Source organism: Diabrotica virgifera, chromosome 4 (assembly GCF_917563875.1).
Source record: "Diabrotica virgifera virgifera chromosome 4, PGI_DIABVI_V3a".
Taxonomy (NCBI): domain Eukaryota; kingdom Metazoa; phylum Arthropoda; class Insecta; order Coleoptera; family Chrysomelidae; genus Diabrotica; species Diabrotica virgifera.
In genome coordinates, this window is record NC_065446.1 from 252,292,736 (window position 1) to 252,318,014 (window position 25,279).

General features: G+C 34.0%; 1 protein-coding gene across 1 annotated transcript; it reads right to left on the reverse strand.

The window, feature by feature from the left end:
• Window positions 1-1,170: 1,170 nt before the first annotated feature.
• Window positions 1,171-16,951, reverse strand: LOC114326185 (FAD synthase). The gene is made up of 6 exons (XM_028274449.2): window positions 16,736-16,951; window positions 16,418-16,512; window positions 16,241-16,364; window positions 3,526-3,638; window positions 1,807-2,090; window positions 1,171-1,385 (listed from the first exon to the last, which is right to left on the reverse strand). The coding sequence occupies exons 1-6, from the start codon at window positions 16,824-16,826 to the stop codon at window positions 1,259-1,261; spliced, it is 834 nt and encodes a 277-aa protein (XP_028130250.1). The 5' UTR covers window positions 16,827-16,951; the 3' UTR covers window positions 1,171-1,258.
• Window positions 16,952-25,279: the final 8,328 nt, after the last annotated feature.

The following is a 25,279-nucleotide window of genomic DNA, read 5'->3' on the forward strand; positions in this document are numbered from 1 at the left end:
TTTAAAATGAGTATTTATTCATTAACTTTAATAATTTATAACTAAAAGTTAATAATATCTGCTTTTTACTGTCAAAGTTCTTAAAAAATTCAATATAATTTCAAAATGAAAGTCATAAAATTGTCTGGCCGAAAAATTGAAGCGAACCATTAAACTTACTTTTTTGTGCTCTTTTCAAATATGCAAACAGATTTTCAAAATTTCAATATACAGGGTGTTGTTTTAAGGTCAACAATTGCTTTATAATTTTTTGTTAATCCGGACCTGGATTTTCTTATGGTTAGTATGTCGATGGTTTGGGTTTTTAATGAGGCATATGTGTACCAAATATCAAAAAATATACAGGGTGGTTCTAAAGTTATGGCTTAGGAAAGAAATGGGCAAAATCGATAAAACACCCTGTAACTCGGTCATAAAAGTCGGTAGGGCAAAACATGTACTATATCTAAAACCGGCTCGGTGACCTCTACTCACCATTAAAGTATTTCCGTTTCCCAATGAAACACCCTGTATAACCTTAATATTACTTTTTCTTCTTATAATTTTTTTGGGCTATGGCCTTGACAATTGTCCAGTAACCAGGACCAATATGATTGGCCAATATAATTAAAAGTGCGAAAAATTTTGCCGAGCTATGAAACCAGGTGTCGTTTTTCCGAACTTGCAGGGTCCCAATATGAGAAATGAAATAATTAGCTTAAAAAATAATTATCGCTAAATCTCCTACCTCTACTAGTTTAATTTTTTTTATCTCACAACGTTGTATGTTTTCCATCTTTTGCGTTATTTTGCCGGTTATTAGCGCGCTCATCACTGTATATCCCAGACAAAAGAGGCAAGTGACAAGTGAGCATTTGTACAAGCACTCTAAAAATGACTGGGATTAGTTATTGTACCTAAGCTTTCTGTTGACTGGCTGTCACATTGTGGAAAGGTTGCAAATCCTAAAGCTGATCCAGTTATATCAATTGGTGTGGTACCCTCAACATTGGCAGATATAATAATGTACACGTAAGACATTTATGGATATTGCCGCTACGGAAAAATCAGTGTCTGAATTCCACTCTCTTAAATTAAAATCTCTTGGTGTGAGTTGGTTTTCTATAGATTTTGGTTACATATATATTGGTGTACAATCTTGGAAGTTTTGGGAAAATATATAGATAGATATAAGGTGTGCCTTAATTTTATTTTTGATGTTTTTCCTTATGATTTAAAATGTTACAAATAAATAAAATCAGAAAGTATTCACTGATGGTTACTTTTCATCTACGTCATTATTATCTACTATAGATTCCTTAGGAAGTAGTTTCACTAGTGTTTCATAAGCCATTTTTGTGTTTTTCTCACTAACTGACTCCACCGTTAACTTAACCTGGTACTGACTAAAAAGTAAAAGAAATTATAAACAAAATATTCCTTAAAGTATTTTTATTACTACTGAATATTTACACCACGAATTTGGGAAGCACCCACCAAGGGAAGCAATGCTTTCCTTGCTTCCATGGGCCGCACGCCCCTGCCAATTATCTATAAGTATAAGTCGGTTTAATATGCAAATACCCGCCCAGAAATACATAATTTTATAAGTTCAATGTATAATAATCAAAGAGATACGTTATTTTCTGTCACAACTGTAATGCATTAGAGAGAATTCGATAATCTGTGACGCACTGAAAAAAGGGTTTGGGATGCTTTATACTTTATACAATTTACAAAAACAATAAGTTTACTATTTAGAAACGCCACTGAACCAAAACTCTACTGTCTAAATCTATATTTATATAAGTATCAAAAACACCTTACCTATTAAATAATTTAGGATATGATCCAAACTGCACATCAGGAAATTCTAGTACCACTTTGTTCAATATCTGCACAACGTCAGATTCTTTACTTTTCAGGTACAAACATTTTGTGAAAAACTGTTCTTTGGATTGAAATATTGTTGCTTTTACGGAACTAAATGTCTTCATCATTAATTCAGGTATTCCAGGAAATATGTATACGTTTCTAACTGAAATATTTGGATAGACCAGAGGTTCTGGAGTGATATTTGATTTAAAGTTGAGCTTTGCAGACTGAGGAATCTAAAAAAGATTTGGTTGTATTGTAATAAGCACTCTAAATATACAGAATATTTATAAAAAATTTAATAATGCATTGTGCTGAAATGGTGCCAAAGATACGATCGTTTCACCCTTTATTTTTTATTTATATATTCGATTTTATAAAACCGTATTTATTGGACACACCCCGATATAATGGAAGTTTGGCTTATTACCCTACTGGTTCCCATTTGAAAACCGTAAATTTTCTCACAGCTTATATCTGAATTACGATGTGTATATGAATATTTAATAATATAGTTCATGGCGCCCATGATTCAATATATTTTTAATATATACCAAAATTTTAAAGAACCTATACTCTTTATCTCTGAGTACTGAGCGTACCGGTGTACTAACAAAAATTATGTAGCACAGCAGATCAGCAGATGGTAGATATTTAATCTACTATGCCTATAATCTAATGCCATCGCCTGAGTATATAAAATGTTTATTAATTTTATTGTGCTTCAATGCAACAGAAATTTCAAGTATACCTAAACAAGAGAACTAAGAGAATCATTAATATTCAATTCAGAGGGACATAAAGTCCCTCTGAGTTTTAGTTTTCTGGTTCAACTATAATATATTATTATGACTGACATGAAGGAACAATCAAAGCTGCTAAGGAAAGATGTGGAAGACCAAAGAGAACGTGCAGAAATTCAAATTGAAGTGCTCTGGAAAAAATTGCAATATCTCGACTTCTATGGCATGAAGAACTTTCATTTTTTTAACTGAGCTTGCTTAAGAAAATAATAACAACCGGGCTACCGAGAAAATATTAAGACAACAGGACTTAATTAAGTGTTATTATTATTGAATAGATTGTATTGGGACCGTGCAAGTTCGGCAAAGCGACCTCTATTTCTACGCTCTGTACTTTTATTCGCACTTTTAATTTTATTGGCCAATTACATTAGTCCTGGTTGCTGGATAATTGTCAAGGCCATAGTCCAAAAAAATAATAAGAAGAAAAAATAAGATGCAGGTTATGTTATGCAAACGTAAACAATTGTATGTAGTAAATAAAATTAGTTATTAAAATGCAGTACTGCAAGCAAAATACAATTAATTTAATTTACCTTTATATAATAATTGCATATCATATCAATATTGTTGAGCAATATATAATTTTTCTGCTTCAATGACAGAAGGTATGAAATATACGTCAATTTGACAATTTCAATTGACAATATGAATTATTTAAGATAGTTACAATATTTCTCCGCGACTCGCGTACGGTCGTTTCTCGTTTCCCTTCCAAGTACTTGCACACCACGAATTATGTTAACACACTGCTATGTTGACTAATAAATAAGACACACAACAACAATATTGTCTGCTTTCTTAATTAGGCTACGTTAATGTTGAACTACCTTCTTATATAGATAATCATTACTCAAAATATACTCACATAAGCCATTTTCATTCCAGGAATATTTATGTCATTACTTTTGTAAAACTTTAGGACCAATTCCTTCAGGGTTGGATCTAGAATTAACTCTTCATTGAAAGCTTTTGCTACGGCTAGACAAAAGTTGTAACTATCAAAAAATATGCACAGATCAATATTTACCTTAATTAAACATAACTTATGAACACTGTGAACATAACTTACGATTACATTATGTTATTTATTGACTTAAAACATTAAAACATTAGAAACACTAGAAAACCTGATAAAGCTAGTGACAATGATGGTCTGGAACGCAAGAAATAGGGTAACAATGGAAGAAAGCTTTTCAAGACACTTCAGAGTGAATAGAGGTTTAAAACAAAGGTTTTATCAACCGATCGCTATCGATGAATTTATTCAACCTAGTATTAGAACAAATTGTAAGAAGATCAAATATGAGCACAAACATGACTATTTTTAATAGGTAGGAACAGTGCATAGCTTATGTGGATGATGTGGTGATATCAGTGAGAAGAAGCGAAAAGATATGGACTAACAATAAACCAAAAATGCGCAATATATGGAAATTAGAGGAGACATAACAAATCATAGCAATTAGGTCTATCAAGATGAAAGGAGCAGAGGCTGTCTATAGGTTTGAGAAAGTGTCAGAATTTAAACACTTTGAAGGAGTAACCATAATTAACACAGGAAAAGAGGCAGACAAAAGATTAATAAAGGAGAGTACAGTGATAAGGTCATTATATTCAATATACTGAGAGCAAAAAATGTGTCAAGCATAGGCGTAGCGTGACCTAATAATTTGGGGGGGCACGGGGTCTACGGGGGGGGGGGGAGTGGTGGTCCCGTGGAAACTTTTTTGAAAACTACCACTTAAGAACTAAAGTAAAGTATATGTGTATTTTTGTTAAACATTGGTTTTAATCAATTTTTACTATATTGATGGATTGTAAAAAGACTCAATTTCAAAATATACAAGTTTATTCTATTCTAGACATAACTGCATGGACATTTATAACACAAAAACAAATTTGTGTACAAGACAAAGTTTTAAGGTGAACAGAACTACAGTAATGGTTTTCAACGAACCAATTTTCGTTAGTTCTAATGAAGCATTAGCCTCCTATCGGCTAGATTTGAAAATCTGTCAACTAACAGATCTAGTTTTTTATCTTTCATGTATTCAGACGTCAATTCTTGCTCAATAGACATCAGGGCAAGCCCACTTAAGCGGTCTTCTGTCATGGTGCTTCGAAGAAATGTCTTTAGCCTTCGTAGTGTAGAAAACGATCTTTCTGCGCTTGCTGTTGTGATTGGCCACGAAAGTGATATTTCTAGTAGCTGCCAAACATCTGGTGCACTGGCTTGAAGATCATTCTCAATAAAAAAATCAGCCAACTCTTGGAACGTTACTCTTGTGGTTGCTTTGTCTGTTTTGACAAAATTGTTCTTTGCATAACAGTGAAAAAACTTAAGATGTGCAGAGAAACTTAAAGACAAGTTATAAAACTTTTGGATTGCCATAACAGCGTTGTTGTCAATTTCGGTCCAATTAAATAGTAACTGGGCAATGCAGTTGATTTTATCATAATCGTTCTTGGAAAAACGAGATTGCAAGTTTACAATTACTGTGTCTAAAGCAGCAAAGTAAATGTCAGTCTTGAACATCTGTTCAGGTGATTGATGAAATGCAGCATCTGAAGAGCTACTACTAGCTTCAAGTTTTTTCGGAATCTTCCGTTTGCGTGGTAGTGAAGGCCTTTCAACTGACAAACCTTTCATACCATATTTGTTACACTGTTCTTCTGACTCATTCCACATCTGAATAAAGCCATCATCATTTCTGTCCAGTTTTAAACAGTCAATGACTGATTCAACTTTTGCAAAAACCTTAGAAATGTCAAGAGATTCACTCTGCAGTTCTTTGGAGAGTATATCAGTCTGACTCAAAACGCTGTGCAATAGTTTTAAACTGAATACAAATTCAAATGTGCTGATTTGTTTGGCTAGACCATCAGCTTCGGCTGCAATTTTACGATTTGATACATCGTTTGCAATAACTTCCAAAGTTTCGTACACTTCAGGGAGCTGCTCTAGAATTACATGGATTGCTTTGTGTCGAACTGTCCATCTAGTTCGAGACAAGCTCACCAGTCTTTTCATTTTTGTTTCTCCGCTTTGCTTACATATTGATTCAAATATTGAAAACCTGTTAGCTGATGCATTAATTAAGTTATACAGGTTATTTACTATGGATAAGCAATTCCGAAGCTGTCTTATTTCTTCACAAAATCTCTGAACAGCCAGATCAAGCAAGTGGGCATGGCAGTGTGTGTACAAAGCTTTAGGCTCTTCTTCTTGGAACCTTGAGACAACACCTTTGAATTTGCCGCTCATGTTACTAGCTCCATCATATGCCTGGCCGTGCATTTTATTTAAGCTTATACCCAACTGCTGCAGATACTGTTTAATAGTGTGATGTAAATTTTCACCAGTAGTGTCTGACACATCAACGAAGCCCAAAAACCTTTCATTGATTTTAATGTGTCCATCTATTTTAGTAATGTATCGAATGCAAATGCTAAGCTGTTCACGGGTTGAAATATCCGTAGTTTCATCACAAATAATTGAGTAGGCCAAAGCCTCACTCACCTCTTGGACAATTTGTTGAAGCATTTCACTTTTTATGCAATCTATTATCTCATTTTGTACCTGGGCACTTTTGTATGAATGGACTGGGGATTTCATTAATGTTTGGATTCCTTCCTCCATTTCAGTAGATCTCAGTTCTAGCAGTTCTATAAAGTTCCCCCTGTTAAATGAAGCAGTACTCTCATCATGTCCTCTTAAGGCAAGATTCTGTTTTCCAAGGAATAGGATGTTTTCAATTATGAATTTTAAATACCTCCTATTCATCTCAACCATTTTAGTATGTGCCGAGGACAACGAATCTGCTACCGTGCTTCCTGCTTTTCTATACTCATTGAGAAACTGTTTAGATTTTTGATGCATTTCACTCTTCTCATGTTTCCTGAATTTTTCCAAAGCTTTCTTCCAATTGTTCATGCCCAGTTTAGTGAATGACTCCTCCCCGCGACGAGACTTATGTTGACAAAATAGTCGGCATGGGTAACAAAATGCAGCGTCTGTAATGGGGCTATATTCGACCCAATTAAATTCACTGTACCAGGATTCTTTGAACTGCCTCGATTTGGATTGAATCTTGCTTACCTTAAAACAATCAACAGGCTGAAATGCTCCTTTTGCAATATCTGCACTTTGTACTCCCAATGAAGGATCTCTACTTTCGCCCTGGAATGTAGCATCACGATCTGGGCGTAAACAAGATGGCGATTCATCACCAACGCTACCTCCAGTGCTACTTCCCGCTAAATGTCTATCTTCATTTACACTTTCACTTGAATTTCCAAGTTTTTTAAAGAATGTTAGTACAGAGGACTGTTTCTTAGACATGATAACAAACGAACATCCGCAAAAATTACACAAACAATAGCAGCTCAGCTAGTAACAATAAGCTTATTGAACGAATAAAACGTGGCGACCACCTACACAACACAACACACGCGCACTGAGCTGGTATGATATCCCTCCGCCAGGCGTCGGCTGGGCTCGGGTGCATTCGATCGGCTGCTCCAGCTCGGGCGCAACCGGCCAGAGTCGGCTCACCGGCACTTGTAAATTTAGTTGTAACACGCGCATACTTTACACACACAGAATCAAATTAGATGCATACAGAAAAATAGACTAACGGGGGATCTATATTAGTTATTCATTCGTAACTTTTAGTGTATACATATACGTAATTTAAAGATAATTTATATTATTTTTTTCTTTTTTTGCATAATGTTGGGGGGGCACGTGCCCCCCGTGCCCCCCCGGCCCGACGCCACTGGTGTCAAGAACAGCTAAGTGAGTGTATGAGACACTAATCAGACTGACAGTTATATATCGATGCCTCAGAAGCCAATCGGTGTAAGTCAATAAGTGTTTAAAATGAGATACTAAGATGTTTTTCAAAGTAGTTGCAGAAATACAAGTAGTTACTAAAAACAAATAAACCGTCTTTATTTATTATAATATTGGTAATATATTCATAAATACAAACAAGGAAATAATAATATTATTATATATAATATGTGATATATCTCATAAGTAATTTTTAGGGAGAATGTGACTTACACCGTTTGACTTCTGAGGCATCCATATGCCATATTCGAAGTAATAGAGATGGCAGAGAATATTTGGAGGAGACAGACAAATAAAGAAATAATGAGGATGTATGGAAAACCAATAATTACGGCAAAATATGAGCCCAAAGAGCTAGATGGCTTGGTCACATTATGCAAACACTAGAGAACTGAAATGTTAAAACAATACTGAAAGAGGAAAATAACCAAGTTTTTGGAAGTAGGGTACCTACACAAGGCCTGTAGCGCTGTTGTGTATATAGAAATATAAAACTAATAGGGTCACCTAGGGTTAGTGTGACAACGTTAAATACTAATTTATATTGTGCTTTTATATTACATATGATGTTATATTACACTTCTATTGCATTTCAACAGATTATTTAAAAAAAATTGTTTCAGTCCCTTCTGTTTTTTAGGTTAAAATCATAGTATTTATTTATGTATGTATTATAATTCGAATTGGAAATTCTGATATATTAGTCCAAATTTTGGATTTCTTCAAAATTATTTGTATTTAATTATGATTTTTTCTCTGCATAGTATTGCATAACTTATTTTAAACGTTTAAACTTATTTTAAAGGCCTAATTGTCTTTATCTATTATTTTTTTAGTAATCCCATATATTTTCACACTGTGGGGTTTCTGTGACAGTGAAACTTGGGTATAGTGTGACATGTGACACTATCACAACTTACTACCTTAGTTTGATCAGGTTATGGTTGACAGTAACTTGCAACCATTCATCAGAAGAGCAAGGGATCGCTGGTCCATCACCTATCACTCTATTAAAAGAGCATCAACTCACTGGCCAATCCTCCAGTCCATTACAAGAGTGTCAAATCACCGAACTTCCTGTTGGGCAAGAAACACCAGAGAAAGTGTTTGAGCATATGTTTCTGGAAAAGATAGTTCCAACTAGCATAAAAAAGAAAGTTAAACGAAGAATTGATACTGCAGAAATAATAACAAAAGAAGAATACATTATCAGTTCTTTAAACACAAAAAGGCTGAGTCCATTAAAGGAAAACAGAAAAACTGTCCAAAAACAATCAAGAAAAGGTTTAAGAAAGATCAGATAGTGATGAGGAGATAGAAGATATGTCTTTAGGGGAAAGTGACGAAGCAGAAGAGGAATTCTTAAAGAAAACTGCGACACTAAAACCTATAAATGATGAAGATATTAAACAAGGCTCTTTTATAGTTGCAACTTTCATGGGTGGGAAGCCTGGTAGAACTGCTTTAGGTATGTGTGTGTAATTGAAACTTTGATGACACTAAAGATGAAATAGAAGTGGTAGGATTAAGAAGTTTTTTTTTTTTTTTTAGAAATAACCGCATTAACCACGAAGGTCATCAGCGGGGTAACGAGAATACAATTAATAAGTTTACAAAAGTATGAAATTGTGTACAATTAAATCTTACTTACTAGGTTACATTTATTAAGGAATTGGAAAAGAGGTTTACAGTCGGTTTGCAGGTTAAGAGTGTCTTTCATATTATTTGAATAACCAGATATAGATTGTTTGTAAGCGGCGAATTCATCACATTCTGTTAGCACATGTTTTACTGATACTGGTATATTACATCTTCTGCATTTTGGTGCTTCGGTATGTGTAATGAGATGCTCATGAGTAAGTTTACAGTGTCCTAACCGAAGACGAGATAAGATGACTTGGTTCGATCTGTTGGTTGTATGTGGATTCCATGGACCAGTATCTTCTTTAACGTCTCTTAACTTGCTCGTGGATGTTTTCCATTTTTCACTCCATAAATTGAGAGTCATTGATTTTAGTAATTGTTTTGTATCTGCGGCTGGAATTGATTGTTCTGCCAATGTTGGTAATTGCGCAGCTGTGTAAGCCCAACGATCAGCGTTTTCATTTCCCTCGATTCCAGAATGAGAGGGAACCCATAGAAAAACTATTTTTGAGTCTGTTTGATGCAGACTGTGTAATATTTCTTTGATTAATATGACTATTGGATTTTTCGTAAAGGTTTGTTGTATGAGTCTCAATGAATTGAGTGAGTCAGATATTATTAAGGAGTGTTTGGTTTGTGCATTGGAAATGTGCTTCAACGCTTGTAATATGGCATAAAGTTCACCATTTAAGATGCTGTAGGAGCTGGGAAGCTTAAATAAATATTTGGTTTCATTGTTTATGTATACTGCTGCTCCTACACCTTGGGAAGACTTGGACGAATCAGTGAATAAGTGGGTATAATTTTTATATTTTGCGACTATTTGTTTATAATTTTGATATATAAGACGTGGATTGGTATCGTATTTATTATATTTCGTCAATTGGGTGTTTACATGTGGGGTTCTGATAATCCATGGAGGAATGCTGTGTTCATTCATTAACCACGTTCTGGGGAAATTTTGGAGATTTAACGTTGATATATACCGGTGAATTCTAATATAAAAGGGTGGTGGAGAGGTGCTATGTTGAAAAGTTGATTTGAAACGATTACAGAACGTGTTTTTGCGAGCAGGAATTGATGGTATTGATGCTATTCTGGAGGCATAGGATAAACTAAGAATTTGTCGTCTGAAAGATAGAGCTGGTTCGCCCAGTTCGCAGTATAGGCTTTCTACAGGCGTTGTCCTGTAAGCCCCTAGAATTATTCTTATTGCGGTGTTGTGTATAGTATCTAAGCATTTTAATATTGAAGGACGAGCAGATGTGTATGCAATACATCCATAATCAATTTTCGATCGAATAAGGCTTCTGTATATTTTTAGCAGCATTAGACCATCAGATCCCCAAGACTTGTTTGCTAAGCATCTTAATAAATTTAAGCCCTTTTGACAAGAAAGAGTTAGTGTTTTAATATGATTTTTCCACGACAGACGTTCGTCGAATATCATGCCCAGAAAATTTATGTGTGGAGTATAGCTTAGTTTCTGGTTGTATAGGAATATTGATGGTCGATGCTGCTCTGGTATGTTTCTTTTTGAGAATAATATGCAATTTGTTTTGTTTGGGGAGAAATTGTACCCAGACATTATAGACCAACGTTCGAAGGATGTTATGCATTGCTGAAGGCTTTGAGCCATGGTGCTAAGACATCTTCCCTTGATAAACACGATCATGTCATCTGCGTAAAGTCTGGCTACAACTGGTTTCTTTAAATCTTTTAAGACATCATTCATAGCAATTAAAAATAAAGTTGGGCTGAGAATTGATCCTTGTGGTGTGCCGTTTAATTGTTTCTTGGTTGATGATATTGTTCCAGAAATTCGGACTTGGAATTCTCTTTGAGATAAAAAATTGCGTATGAAATTTATTATATTGCCTTTCAATCCCCAGTGATGTAGTTTATTTAGGATGATTTTATGGCATGTAGAATCAAAGGCTTTATTAATGTCAAAATAAATTGCTAGACATTTATCTTTAGTAGCAAATGCTTCGTGAATATGACTTTCTAGGTCAATAATGTTATCAAGTGTGCTTCTAGATGGTCGAAATCCGGATTGTTCGAGAATTAATAATTTGTGAGTTTCCAAAAACCATATTAGTCTCTTGTTGATTATTTTTTCTAGCAATTTACTCATGGAGCAGGTTAGGGAGATTGGCCTCTAAGATTCAGGCAAGAGTGAAGATTTGTTAGATTTAAGTATGGGGATGATTGTTGCTTTCTTCCAGATTAAGGGGAAGTCACTATTATTCCACATGTGATTAAAGATATTAAGCAGGATTTGTTTCGCCTTTTCTGGGAGATTTTTTAGAAAAACTGGAGGGATGTCATCGGGACCAGAAGAACTGTCTTTTAGTGATGAGAGAGATTCCTCCATTTCTTCTTTTGTCAGTGGCTTGTTTAGAGAATTAAGGTTTGCCAGCTCTTTGAATTCCGTAGGGAGGGCAATGTTATCATTAGTTATATTTCTGTTTATGGAAAGCTTATGATAATAGTCTGCGAATGCTTCACCTATTTCTTTTGTTTGGTTTATTCGTTTGCCGTCATAATCTAATGCTTTAATGACATGGTAAGTTTTGTTTCCATAAATACCTTGTATCTTCCTCCATGCCGATGATATTGTAGTGTTTCTGTTTATGCTTCCTACAAACTTCTTCCATGACTCTTTTTTACTTTTGTTGGTAATATATCTTGCTTTTGCCCTATGTTTTTTGTATTCAATTATACTTGTTGCGGTTTTCTCCCTCCTACATCTATTTAGAGCAGATTTGCTGTTTTGTATTGCTTCGGCACATTCGTCATTCCACCAAGGCACAGGTTTAAATTTCTTGATATATTTTGTTTTTCCTATTGAAAATTCAGCGGCTTTTATGATTATTTCGTTAAGTTGAGTTACTGCTGTATTTGCGTCCTTCCACTCATTAATTTTGTATATGTTATTCTCAATGGTTTTTGAGAAAGAGCTCCAGTCGGCTTTCTTTATTTTCCATTTCTGATGGATACTATCTCCGTTTGATATTTTGTCTTTTATAATTGAATTCGTTAATTTTATAGGAAAGTGGTCACTGCCTAGTAAGTCATCCATAACTCTCCATTCAAGGTAAGGACTAATAGTTGGGCTACATAATGAAAGATCGATGCAAGAAGAATTGCCAGTAGCTATATTGAATCTAGTATTGCTGCCATCATTCAGTAAACTTATGTTCATGGTGTTGAATATGTTTGATAGAATTCGTCCCCTTCTGTCTGTTTTTTGAGAACCCCAGGAGTAATTGTGGGCATTAAAATCTCCTAGAAGAATGAAAGGAGTTGGAAGTTGATTAACTAGAGACTCCAGTTCATCCTCAATTAAATAATGGTCAGGAGGAATGTATATGTTGCAGATGGTGTAATTTAGTTGTGCTTTAATTTTTACGGCTATCGCTTCTAGGTTTGTATTTATTCTAATTTGTGTTGCTTGTAGATTCTTTGAGACGTAAATGGCTACGCCGCCACTCGCAACTTGTACATTTCGGTTTTTAACGAATTCATTGTATCCCCTCATTTTGTGGACATTTTCGTCTCGGAAGTGAGTTTCTTGTAGACACAATATGTCCAGAGAATGGAGGGCTATGATATGCTGTAGCATATTTAAACGGGTATAGTACCCATTTAAGTTCCACTGGAGTAATGACTCGAATGTATTTATTGGGTATCTTGAGATGTATTTGAGATATCAGATTGGGTATCACTTAAATCTTGGGATTGCTTTAGTAATTTCTTTTTTAGCCTTGTGACACGAGTTTTTAGTTTCTTAGTGTTTGCGTGAGGATGTAGTTCTTCTAACATATCTATTAGTTTTGGAATATCTTCTGTGAAGTCTTCCGCAATGCTAAGAACATCCCTCGATCCGTATGTATTTTCTAGGAGCTGTTTAAGCTGATGGCTGTTGATTATGAAGTGAGGAGAATGAGAGTCGATATAGTTTATAATAGATTCAGTAAGTTCTATTTCTGGATCTGATGTATTAGATTTGGGTTTTTTGTTTTTCTGAACGACTGTTTGGGGAAGAGAGAAGGTAGAAGTATTGGGTGGCATTTGTTCTTCTGGAGTGGCTGGGGTCATATCTTCAGCTGTTCGTTTTGTTGCGGATGAAGTTGTTGACTTAGTAGTTTTGTCCGAGGTTGGGATATTTTCAGATTGAGCAGTGTGATCTGGATTTGTTACCAGATTGGATGTGATCAAAGCAGTATTGGCGACGTTTGCACAATTTTCTACTACTGAGGAACTTTCGGGTAGAATATTATTTATTGAGTGGGAATTTAAGTCATTAGATGTTTCATCCGGTTGAGATATTGACGAGATTGGAACATTATGTGTGGGTTGTGATGATTGTTGGGAATGTGGGTTAATATTGCCCGAAGGGCATTGGGATGCAACATGACCCGATAATTTGCAGGTGAAGCAGCGTTGACTGTCTAGGGCTAAAAAGATATGATATGATAGATTATCATGTGTTATTTCTAAGAATTCGGGTATGGTAATATCTGGGGAAGGAGCGATATACACCTGTCTTCTGAAGCTGAGTATGTGTTGGTATTCTGGATTTGATGCACCTATTCTAAGAAAGTTTATTGGAGAAACTAATTTTAATCCAATATTTTCCAGTAAGGTTACAAGAGTTTCGTGTGGGATCGTTGGGCTTACATTCGATAATACTAGTCTGTCTGCTGGTGAAATTAGACGTCTTGCTTTGATGACTTCATTATTGACAACAATTTGACCATGATTAGTTAAAAACTCATCAACCAGTGATTTATTGGTTAGATAAACACATATTCTGTTGTGTGAAATTCTGCTACAGAAAATTATGTTTATTGGTTTTACCAGAGGTCCCAATTGGAGAAGATAATCTTGAAGTTTTGCTCCCTGAATGGAGCCGAAGATAAGTGCCTGGTCTTTGTTAGGATACTTGTAGATATTTTTTGAGACAGTGCTTGCATAAGATGTGTTGGAGGTATTCATATTATTTAAATTATTATCTGGGTGAGTGTTGGTGGATGAAGATTGATTTGTAAATGTTGGTTGTGACATTTTATTTAAAATATTCAAATTTGCTAAGTTATTTTGTTAAATATAATTATTGTCCAAAACATTTTTCCCAGGCCGACCCTGCCTTTTGTTGTTAAAAATTCTTTATTTCGCTAGGCGAGTTTTTACTAGCTAATTACTTTTTCAGTCTTGTGTATCTGATATCTAACTTCAATCAGCCTAACAAAAATCGTCTGGATGCAGTTAATATTAAAAATTTACTCACAGTTGCTGTTCTTGGTATTTTATGTCACTGCACTAGTAAAACTTAACTATTAAAAGGCTTTTATTTAGCGATAATTTGTTTAAATCGACCGTAAATTATAAAACGTGTGTTTACAAACAGGTCTCACAAACAAAAAAACCGATTAAGAAGTATTGATAAGGATAAAAAAGAGTTTTGTTGTTAATGAAAAAGACAGTTCATTTATTAGAATGTCTCAGATTATAGGAATATTAATTGATCCGATATTATTCCTTAATGGTGAAAGAATTCGGTATACTTTTAATGGAAAAGTTGATGTTTTTGAATGTTAGATGTTACTGAATTTGTAAAATAAGAAAAGGTGCTCAATAAAATACCTACGTTTAATAAAAAAAAATTGGTGTTTTAAATAAGAAATTTCCCTTTTTTTTTTTAAATTGTCGAATTTTTAAATGCCAAAAATTATTACAATATTTTTGTAATGTCTTTCTTTGTCACACCAAGGCACACTCAATCCTAGGTGCTTTTAAATGGCAAAAAAGCTAGTTGTCACACTATCCCTAATCCTAGTCACAGTAACCCCATAATGAATGGATAGTGTAACACCTTGCCCTCTTAAATAAAACATAATGTAGAAGGAATTTTAAAAATGCAACATGCCTATTCACTGTGCAATGATTGTTACAATTAACCAGAAAGTCTTCATTAAAAATCTGAAACCGTTCAATTAAAAACAAATATATATTTTTTTGAAGTTATACTTCTTTACCGGCGATAGAGGGTGATTTTTTTATATGTTAAAACTTATCAGCCCGGCGCATGCGCATTATAACTTTGTTCTGATTGGATGTTCAAATGACATGTCAAAAATTATCCGATATGGCAGCTGTGGTTTGGAGGTAAAGGTAAAGGTAAACAAATGTATAATATATTAGTTTTATTGTTGTGAGGACAGAAACAAAAAAGTTTATAATATTGTAGTGACTTTTAAATAGTTTTTAAAAGCAACAGGTACATAATAATTGTTAATGTATCATGGGTATAAACCTACCTATTTGATCTGCCAAAATAAATAGGATGTAATACTTTTATTTATATAATTTGATTACCATCAAAATTTCTATCAATATTCACCTAATATATTGTTTTTTTACTCTATGTTTTGTTGTATTTTTTCAATTCTAAATCATTTCAATTCAAAATTAAAATAATTTGATCAATTTTCAAAATATCAAAATATCACAAGTTTAATCCGTTTAGTTGGTCGATCTTCGTAAATAATGACACATAGTGTCCGTGGCTAAGCAGAGAAGGCGAATGAATTCCAATACCAACCGCTCTTATCAGCGGTGGTTCGAGTCCCAATAGAAACTTTCTTTTTTGTTTTTTTTAATACATTTTATGATTGTAAGTATATTTATTATATAATTGTATTTTCAGAAAATACGTATTTAGTTAAAAAAATTTTCGACAATTAATGTTCAGACATCATTTGTGGCTTGTTTAATGTGTTTGTGTGTGTTTTATTCTTTTATTATTTTAATTTTTGGCACTGTTCTAATAAAAATGTTTGAGAAGTAGTAAGTATAAATTAGTTTAATATTTAAACAAAATATAAATAAAAAGTATATTAATTTCGTTTAAATCATATAATAGAAGTATAACTTCTTACGTGCGTACAAAGTACACACATTCTTTTTTTATTTTAAAATCAAATTTGCATATTTTCACGTCACACTAACCCTAGGTGACCCTATACATTTCAGGTTCATAGAGCTTACATTTTTTGAAAATAACAGAACTAACCTTCAAATGTAATATCATCATGTGTAGGTCCGATTCCCCCTGTAGTGATGACATAATCGAAAGAATTGGAAAACTCCTTGACTTCCCTTGAAACATCTTCTACGATATCACCTATAACCGAGATCTGTAAGCATCAACTGCCTATATAAAGGTACAAAGTAAAATTCTGTATCAAACCTTTTTGACTTGTACTCCTGATTTGTAAATTTCCTTTGACAGGTACCTAGAGTTGGTGTCTTCCGTTTGTCCTTTGAGTATCTCATCGCCAATGACTAAAAACCAAACGAATTATGTAAATAGGGTTCTAAAACTATTGATATTTTATCTAAAAATACTTGACGTTTTTTTATTTCCACTCAGGAAATCGATAACAAAAGCAAATTAAGAGAATTATGTAGATATGAGCAATGAACATAAAGTTTATGTAACATTTGTTCCCCTGCATTTGTTTTTAGTTGTTAAAAACAGTCAACATAAAAAACTAGTTCATCTAACCTAGAACTCCTGCAGTTGTTTGCTTCCGTCTTGTTTTGCAAATGTGTCTTGAAAGAATTTTATGTGTTGTTCTCCATGTACTAAGTACCATTTTTAAACTAAGAATGTATGTAAATGTGAGTACTACTTGAATTTTGAATGTTTAGAACGTATATTATGACCACATCACCACATGATTAAAAATTTGACGATAATTTTACTTTGACGTTTTGATGATTTTCTTCTTCTTCTTTTTTGTTTTTGGTTTCGCTGCAAGGCGATTACCAGCACGATTTATAAGCGATCTTGACGTAGTCTGGTTCTAAGCCATACCAAAATCGCTGACTATGTTCTTGTAAGGAAGCTTTTGATGAGGTGTGATGATTATAATTAAATGAGATTAATTGGGTCAGGTTAAATATGATTAAAAATTAAAACATAAATTAAATAACAAATAGCAACATAATATAACACGGATACATATAAACAGTTGAGCCTTGCAATTTGTAAGCTTATTTTGTTAATTGCTAGAAAACGCATTGCAGTTTATAAGCTTATTTGGTTAATTGCAAGAAAACGCATAATTACATTGACTGATTCTTCCGTTAAGGAACTTAGAATATTGTATATAGAGAGCGGTGTTTTGAAGTTCATGGAAATAAGTTTTCATTCAAAAAAGATGTGGTTTAGATCCTCGAGACGACCACATTCACAAAAAGGATTATCTTTTATATTCATTTTATACAGATGTTGTGTTGTTAAACAATGGCTTGTGCGCATTCTAATGATGGTGGTAGTGTGTCTTCTATTTCTATATGGAAAATTTGAATACCAAGGTTTTGTAGGAAAGAAGTCTTGAATTGTTTTGTATTGCGAAGTCTTCTTCTGGACTAAAGATTTCCATTTTTCTTGGTACTCTTTTGTAATTTTTCCTCTGATGACTGATAGGGCATCCTGGGAATTCAGTTGTACTTCCATGGGTACATTCAGGTCTCTTCCTATTTTTGCCAGTATGTCAGCCTGGGTGTTACCAAATATATTAGAGTGTCCAGGTATCCAGGAAAGGAGAATTTTGGTACCATTCTCATTGGCTGAAGATATAAGTTTCTTTGTTTTTAGGGCCCTTATATCTGCTGAAGCAGATATGTTACATGTTTTAATATTGGTTATTGCATTGAGCGAATCAGAAAATATTATAGCTTTCTTTAGATGTTTTGTAGTTGCGACTTCCACCGCTTGATGTATTGCTATACTCTCTGCTTTGCTTATGCTTAGAGCTCCAGGAAGTCTTGAGGAGAAATTATATTCAATACTCGGGATGCATATCCCAAAACCTACCCTTTCTTTGTTTTTTGAGGCATCAGTATATATAAAGGTATAGTCTTTTCCATATTGTTCAGTAGTCATAAGGAATTTTTCTTTAATCATCGGGTCATATTTTTTGATATTACAATTTAGAATTGGAAGTGGATTCATTAGTGTATCATAGTCTAATTCATAGCATGGAAAATTTGGGCTTTTGTATATTTTTTTAAAATATGGAAAAAAATATTCTAATGCCGAAACCAAGTATGGTACATTATGCCTTGTATAAAAATTAGGTTTGTTTATAAGTCTTTTACGTATTTCAATTAGGAGTAATATTATGGGATGATTCTCAATAATGATGATTTTACTTAAAAATTTAGAGGCTAACAATAATCTTCTATGTTCTAGGTCCATTTGGGCAGACTCTGCCAAGATTGCCAAATTTGGTGTAGACTTCATGCACCCCAAACATATCTTAAGTCCCTCAAAAAATACTGCATTGAGTTTGTTGTTGCATTTTTGTGATATTGGGTTGAATAGGAAGGAACCATAATCAAGATGAGATCTGATCAAGGCATTAAAAACCATTAGGAGTGTTCGTGGGTCAGCTCCCCACCAGACTCTACATATTGCACGTAGGATGTTAATATTTTTCTTTGCCTTGAGTATAATATTGTCAACATGTAAGTCCCATGATAGATGCTTATGAAAAATTATGCCTAGAAATTTCACTTCATTTTTTAGAGGAATGGCTGTGTTGTTGATTTTGATTTCTGTTAGATTATCTCTTCGCCTACCCTTTGTGAACCATACAGCTTCACATTTGTCTTTGGATAAGGACAAGTCATGTTCTGCAAGCCAGTGTAATGTGTTTTCCAATTCTTTGTTTATTTTACTTACCATGCTTTGGATATCATATCCCTTAATATACAAAACCAAGTCGTCTGCATATCCACATATTTTAACTTCATTATTGCTAATACAAAACAATTCTGCTATATAAATATTAAACAAAATGGTACTTAAGGGAGAACCTTGAGGTAGCCCCTTAGTTGCCATGAAAGGTCCCAAAAAGTCACCATCATTAGATCTTGAATATAAAAGTCTGTTCTGTAAAATTTTGAACACAATATTATTTATTGCAGATGGAATATTTCGAAGTTTTAGTTTACTATAAAGTTTGTATATATTGACATTATCATATGCTGCTTTGATATCAAGAAAGATGGCCAAAACCGATTGGGAGGATTCAAAGGCTTCCACAATTGTGGAATGAAGGAGGGTCAAGTTGTCAGCAGTGCCTCTTCCTTTTCTAAAACCTGTCTGATGGTTGGTGAATGAACAGTTATGTTCTAAGGACCAATCTAGGCGATTCTTGATTAATATTTCTAATGTTTTAAGCACACATGAGGATAAAACTATTGGTCTGAAACTACTGGCCAAGAGTGGATTTTTGTGTGGCTTTAAGATATTTATAACATTATGGTTTTTCCAATCTTCAGGAAGGTTGTCACCATTTAGACAATTATTGTAGATATTCAACAGAAAATGTTTAGCTTGTAGTGGTAGATGTTTTATCATAAGGTAAGGAATGTCGTCCATACCTGGTGCCGAATTTTTACAGCATTGTTAAGTTCCCAGATTGTAAAAGGGGAAACTTGCTCGTTTATATCGTCAAGCTCAAAATTTGGATCAATAAAAACTGCAGACATGTTCTGTAGAATTTCTGTTTTAATGTTATCTGCTGGGTTATGAAATGTCTGGCCGTAATTTTTGTTATTTGAGAATTTTTTAACTTTATTCCAGACATAGGTAGTGTTAGATTCCTTATTTAATGATTCACAGAAGTTTATGAATTTATTTCTTTTTTTAATTCTGAGGTTTCGTTTAGTTTGGGCGATTATACGTTTAGCGTTTATATAGTTCTCTAAGGAAACAGATTGTTTAAAGTTTTGAATTGCCTGTTTGCGGCTTTTAATCCAAAGTGAACATTCTTCATCCCACCACGGATTTGAAGGTTTACCCTGTGTTCTACAGTTTTTATAGGGAATTGAGTTATCTGCTACTTGATTAACTACCTCCAAAAACTCATTGTAATTAGAGTTTACCGGTAAATCAAGCATTCCTGTTATCATCCCAGTGTGGAATGTATACCAGTCTGCTCTTTTAATATTTCTCATTTTGTATGTTTGTGTATAGATGCTATCATTTTTGTTAAACTCACAGTTGTTTATTATGACAAAGGTGGGGAAATGGTTGCTATTTCCACAATCTTGTATGACACCCCAAGTAGAACATAGAGCCATATTATTACTTGCTATGGCTAGATCTACAGCGCTAAGATTATTATTAGGAGGTTGAAACAATGTTGCTGACCTATCATTTAGGATAATTAATTCTTTATCAAAAATAAAATCATAAATATTTTTTCCTCCCTTATTGGTAGGACATTTATCCCATAGGGGATGGTGAGAGTTTAGATCACCTAGTATAATTAAGTTTTCTGTAGGTATGTTTTCTATTGTTGAGCTCAAGAAAGGAAGAGTTATGGCATTATTTGTATTGGAGTAAATGTTTATTATGTATAAGTTACCAATTTTTGTTGTTATGTATTGGATTTGGTCTGAGTTGTATTTCTGAATTGTAGAAAAAATAATAGATTTCTTGATACAAGTAGCTACTCCACCATATCCGTCATCTCTGTCCTGTCTGACAACATTATAATACTTCAAAGAAAAATTAAAATCTTGTTTAAGCCAAGTTTCATTAATAGCAATTATGTCAGGGTCTTCTTTGAAAATTAAGTTCGTTATGTTTTCCCTGTTTGATTTAATACTTCTAATATTCCACTGAATAATTTTTAATTTCTTTTTTGAATTCATGACCATGTGATTTGATATATGTTTAATTAATTAAAATCAGAATCAGATTTATCCTCTTGGTCCATATAGGACTCTACGTTTAATCGGGAAAATAAATGGTTTTTAAGTAAATTTAAGTTTTCTGATGATGTATTACTAATAAAATTTAGGCATGAGTTTAAAAAGTCATTTGAAGAAAAGGTATCAATATTTTGAAAGTTTTGCGATGCACTGGATTGCCAGGCTTGATTGGAGTTTTGTGATAAATTAGCTGAGGTTCTTGATTTGAAAGGTTCTGAACGAGAAAATGAGCTAGTGGGGGAAGAGGTTGGCTTTTCTGGTCTTAATTGCTGTGTATATATACTCTTTTCATTTGGTTGCTTATCTTGACGTTTTTGCACGACTCTCCGTTTGTTGTCGGAATTCAGAACCACCTGTTGAAAGGAACGTTTTACTGTAGATGATCTAAAATTGTTTGTTCTTCGTTGCGATGGTTCTATGGTGTTAGAATTATTTGTACTGGTACTTGGAGTATTTTCTAATGGCCTGCTGTTATTTTTAAAATTTGGAAAATCTCTCGGGTTATAAATAAATTTATTATTTGAGATGTATGATTTTGGAATAGCTTCACTTGCCTCAAAAAATGTCAAATTTTCATACGCCATCAGTTCTTTAATATTCTTTTGTCTTGTATATTCTGGGCAGCTCTTGTCAATAGATTTGTGAGAGTCCTTGCAGTAAAAACATTTTGTCATGCATACGTCTTCATGTTTGTTTTCCCCGCAATTAAAACATCTTTCTTTCCCTTTACAGTTTGTTTTTGTGTGGCCAAATCTAAGACAGTTATAGCACTGTGTCACTGGGGCAATATATGTGTCCACTAGTCTTGGTATGCCATAAAAAAACACAGTTTTGGGCATAAGAACGCCTCGAAATGTAAATAGTGTCGTACCTGTGGGTTCATAAGAAGTTACTCCATCTTTAATTACTCTTCTATTTAATCTTTTTATATGTAAAATTTCAATGTCATTTCCTGTATCGCAACACCGAAGAAGTTCTTTTTCATCAATATCTGTATCAATCTGTCTGACGATACCTTTGCAGGTTACGAAGTTAAAAGGTATATATATCTTGTATCCCTGATTTAGAAGTTGAGTGTTCTTAAGTAGCATGTTAGCCGAGTGAAAATTGGCAAATTCAACTGAAACTCTATTGAGCCCTTTACTATCTATTTTTTTAACGTCATTAAGTTTGAGGTTGAATATATCTCGAGCTATTTTAATTGTATTGAATGTGCCAATTTTTATATTCGGTATATTTGTAGATTCAAGATATACTACAAAAGGTCCATGATCTTTTTCGGAGTATGTATTAACCTTTTTTTCTTCCTGAGAATTATTGTCGGAAGTCTGATTTTGATTTTTTTCGGAATTATTAGTCATTGCAATTTTAGCCGGAGAAGAAGTATCAGGATAAGGGGGGACTGAGCCCCCCTTTTCCTCACTCATTGTAAGAAAAAACCAGTCAATGAAGTATTAATAACTAGAAAGCAAAAAGAAATAAAAAGAGCAAGCAAAATAGCATAAAAGAAAGCCGCTTGAAAAAAAAATATAAGCAAAAATGCTCAATTTACCTATATGCAAACACTTAAGCAACAACACCGGCGGTTGTTAGCTAGGTTAAGACCCTAAACTAGTGGCAAACTTTAACTGCTGCAAAACAGAAACTGTTCACACCTCGAAAGCGTAATGTCTAGTTTAGAAATATTAAATTTTTGGAAAATATTTCTTAAATTTAAAATACGCGGTCTGACGTTTCGTATTTTATTTGACAATGTTGATGATTTTTAATTTTTATTTTTAATTATTTTGACGATTGACACTCGATTCTAGGTCCTGACCCACTACTTTGTGCCGTGTAATTTGGGTTGCCTACTGCTTTACATGTCTTCTTAAATCATGTTTACGTTAAATCACTTTTCCGCATTCCAGGCACTTATTAATTCTTTCCACACCGAACATTTTCGTTGTCAAGAAAATGAAATACCTACTCAAAAAGCAAACACAGAATTGTGAACAGGATTGTGAATCGGAAAATTTATCTACCAGCTTCACTGTTCAATTGGTAAAGATCGAGTCTACATTCTACCACATCCACATCCAATACTATTTTAATATTAAATATCATGTAACTGCAGTAAATATCGATTTTTATTATCCCTAAATAGTCTTTTCAGCGTTTTTCTAAAAATAATTTTATAACGGTCACATATATATGATCATTTCACACATGAGATAATTAGCATATACGCTATGCGAGCTCGTAGGTAGAGGGGATAAGATAATTAGAAATTCGCGAGCGCCAGTAGTGACAAGTCTGTAAGCTTTTACTGGAAATTCGACATAAATGTCAAAGTGATTAATTTAAAACACTGAAATTAAAAACATTAATAGGAAATAATATTTTTCTATGGATGCTATACAATGTGCAACTTCTCTCACTACTTACATACATTCAAAATAACAATTTCTCAGGCAGTGAGAAAAGTCGGCCATTGCAGTGAGAAATATTTTTTGTCACGGGTTCACCGCCGGTTTATGATCGCCATTTCCATGGTAACATGCACAATACAAACACAATTATTTTTGTCAAACAAAATGTGTTCAAACTTGTCAAAACTTATCAAAAATTACCTTTTAAGACTGTTCAACTGTGAATTATAATTTTAAATAAATAAAGTATATAAATATTAAGAATATTAAATACCTATGTGTATATATGTATTTTATTTCAATTTAGGCATATAATATATATACCTAAAAGCACCTAAATGATTTAATTTTGAAGTTTGAACTCTTGACAAAAACGCATCCATAGAAAAAGTACAGTGTACATTGTACAACACGAGAGAAAAATACATCTCTCTCGCTTGATTTGCGGCACTCGCCTCGTGCCTCGGCTCGTGCCAACAAACTTATGCGCTCGTGAGAAATATGTCTTTTTTCTCTCTTGCAGGCCCGGACTGGCCCGCCGGCCCACCGGCCCTCGGGCCGGTGCGCCTTTTGCCTTCGTTAGTATCTATCCATAAAAAAAAGCTGAAAATTTTTTTTTAACCTTTACACAAAGATGATGCAGCTACCATTCCTCCAAAAAAATATTTTTACTTGCCTCTGATTTCGCCGTTTAGCACCGAGGGCGCACCAGAAACCTACATAATGAAGCTAGTCGGTACAACAAAATACAACTTTTATCAGGCATCAGATAATCAAATAGCTTAGATATGACGGACGGCGCCCTCGAAGACTATTTTTACGATTCAGGCGCCTTTCGTAGGTATCAATATCCGCGGTTTCTTTTATAATAAATAGCTTGGATGCAATGAGCGGCGCCCTCGATGACAATTTTTATGATTGGGCGCCTTTCGTAAGTATCAATGTCCGCTGTGTCTATTATAATAAATAGCTTAGACGCGGCGCCCTCGAAGACAATTTTTTCGATTCATGCACCTTTCGTAGGTATCAATTTCCACTGATTCTATTATAATAAATAGCTTAGATACGACGCACGGCGCCCTCGAAGACCATCATTTTTACGATTTGGGCGCCTTTCGTAGGTATTAATTTCCGCTGTTTCTAATATAATACAAATAGCGGATATTTATATTAACGAAAGGCGCCCAAATTGTAAAAATGGTCCTCGAGGACACTGCGCCTCTCATCTAAGCTATTTTATTATCTATCTAATATCTGATATAAAGAGTGTTAGGTATATCTCACAATTGGCCTAAATTATACAGGTGTATTTTTCTGCGCTCCATAACTACATTATACATACTGGATTGTTGCGATCCAGAATCCTAAATAATGAAGCCAGACAATGAAAAAGATATAACTTGTCAACTTGTATCAGGTATTAGATAATCAAATAGCTTAGATGCGATGCGTGCCGCCCTCGAAGACCATTTTTGCGTATCAGGAGCCTTTCGTAGGTATCAATACCCGCTGTTTCTATTATAATAAAAACCTTAGACGCAGGGCTCTCAAAGAAAATTTTTTCGATTCAGGCGCCTTTCGTAGGTATCAATTTCCGCTGATTCTATTATAATAGCTTAGATACGACGCACGGCGCCCTCGAAGACCATAATTTTTACGATTCGAGCGCCTTTCGTAGGTATTAATTTCCGCTGTTTCTAATATAATACAAATAGCGGATATTTATACATACGAAAGGCGCCCAAATTGTAAAAATTATGGTCTTCGAGGGCAATGCACCTCGCAACTAAGCTATTTGATTATCTGTTATCTGATATAAAGAGTGTTACATCCAACAATTGGCCTAAATTATACAGGTGTATTTCTCTGCGCTCCATAACTACATTATACATACTAGATTGTTG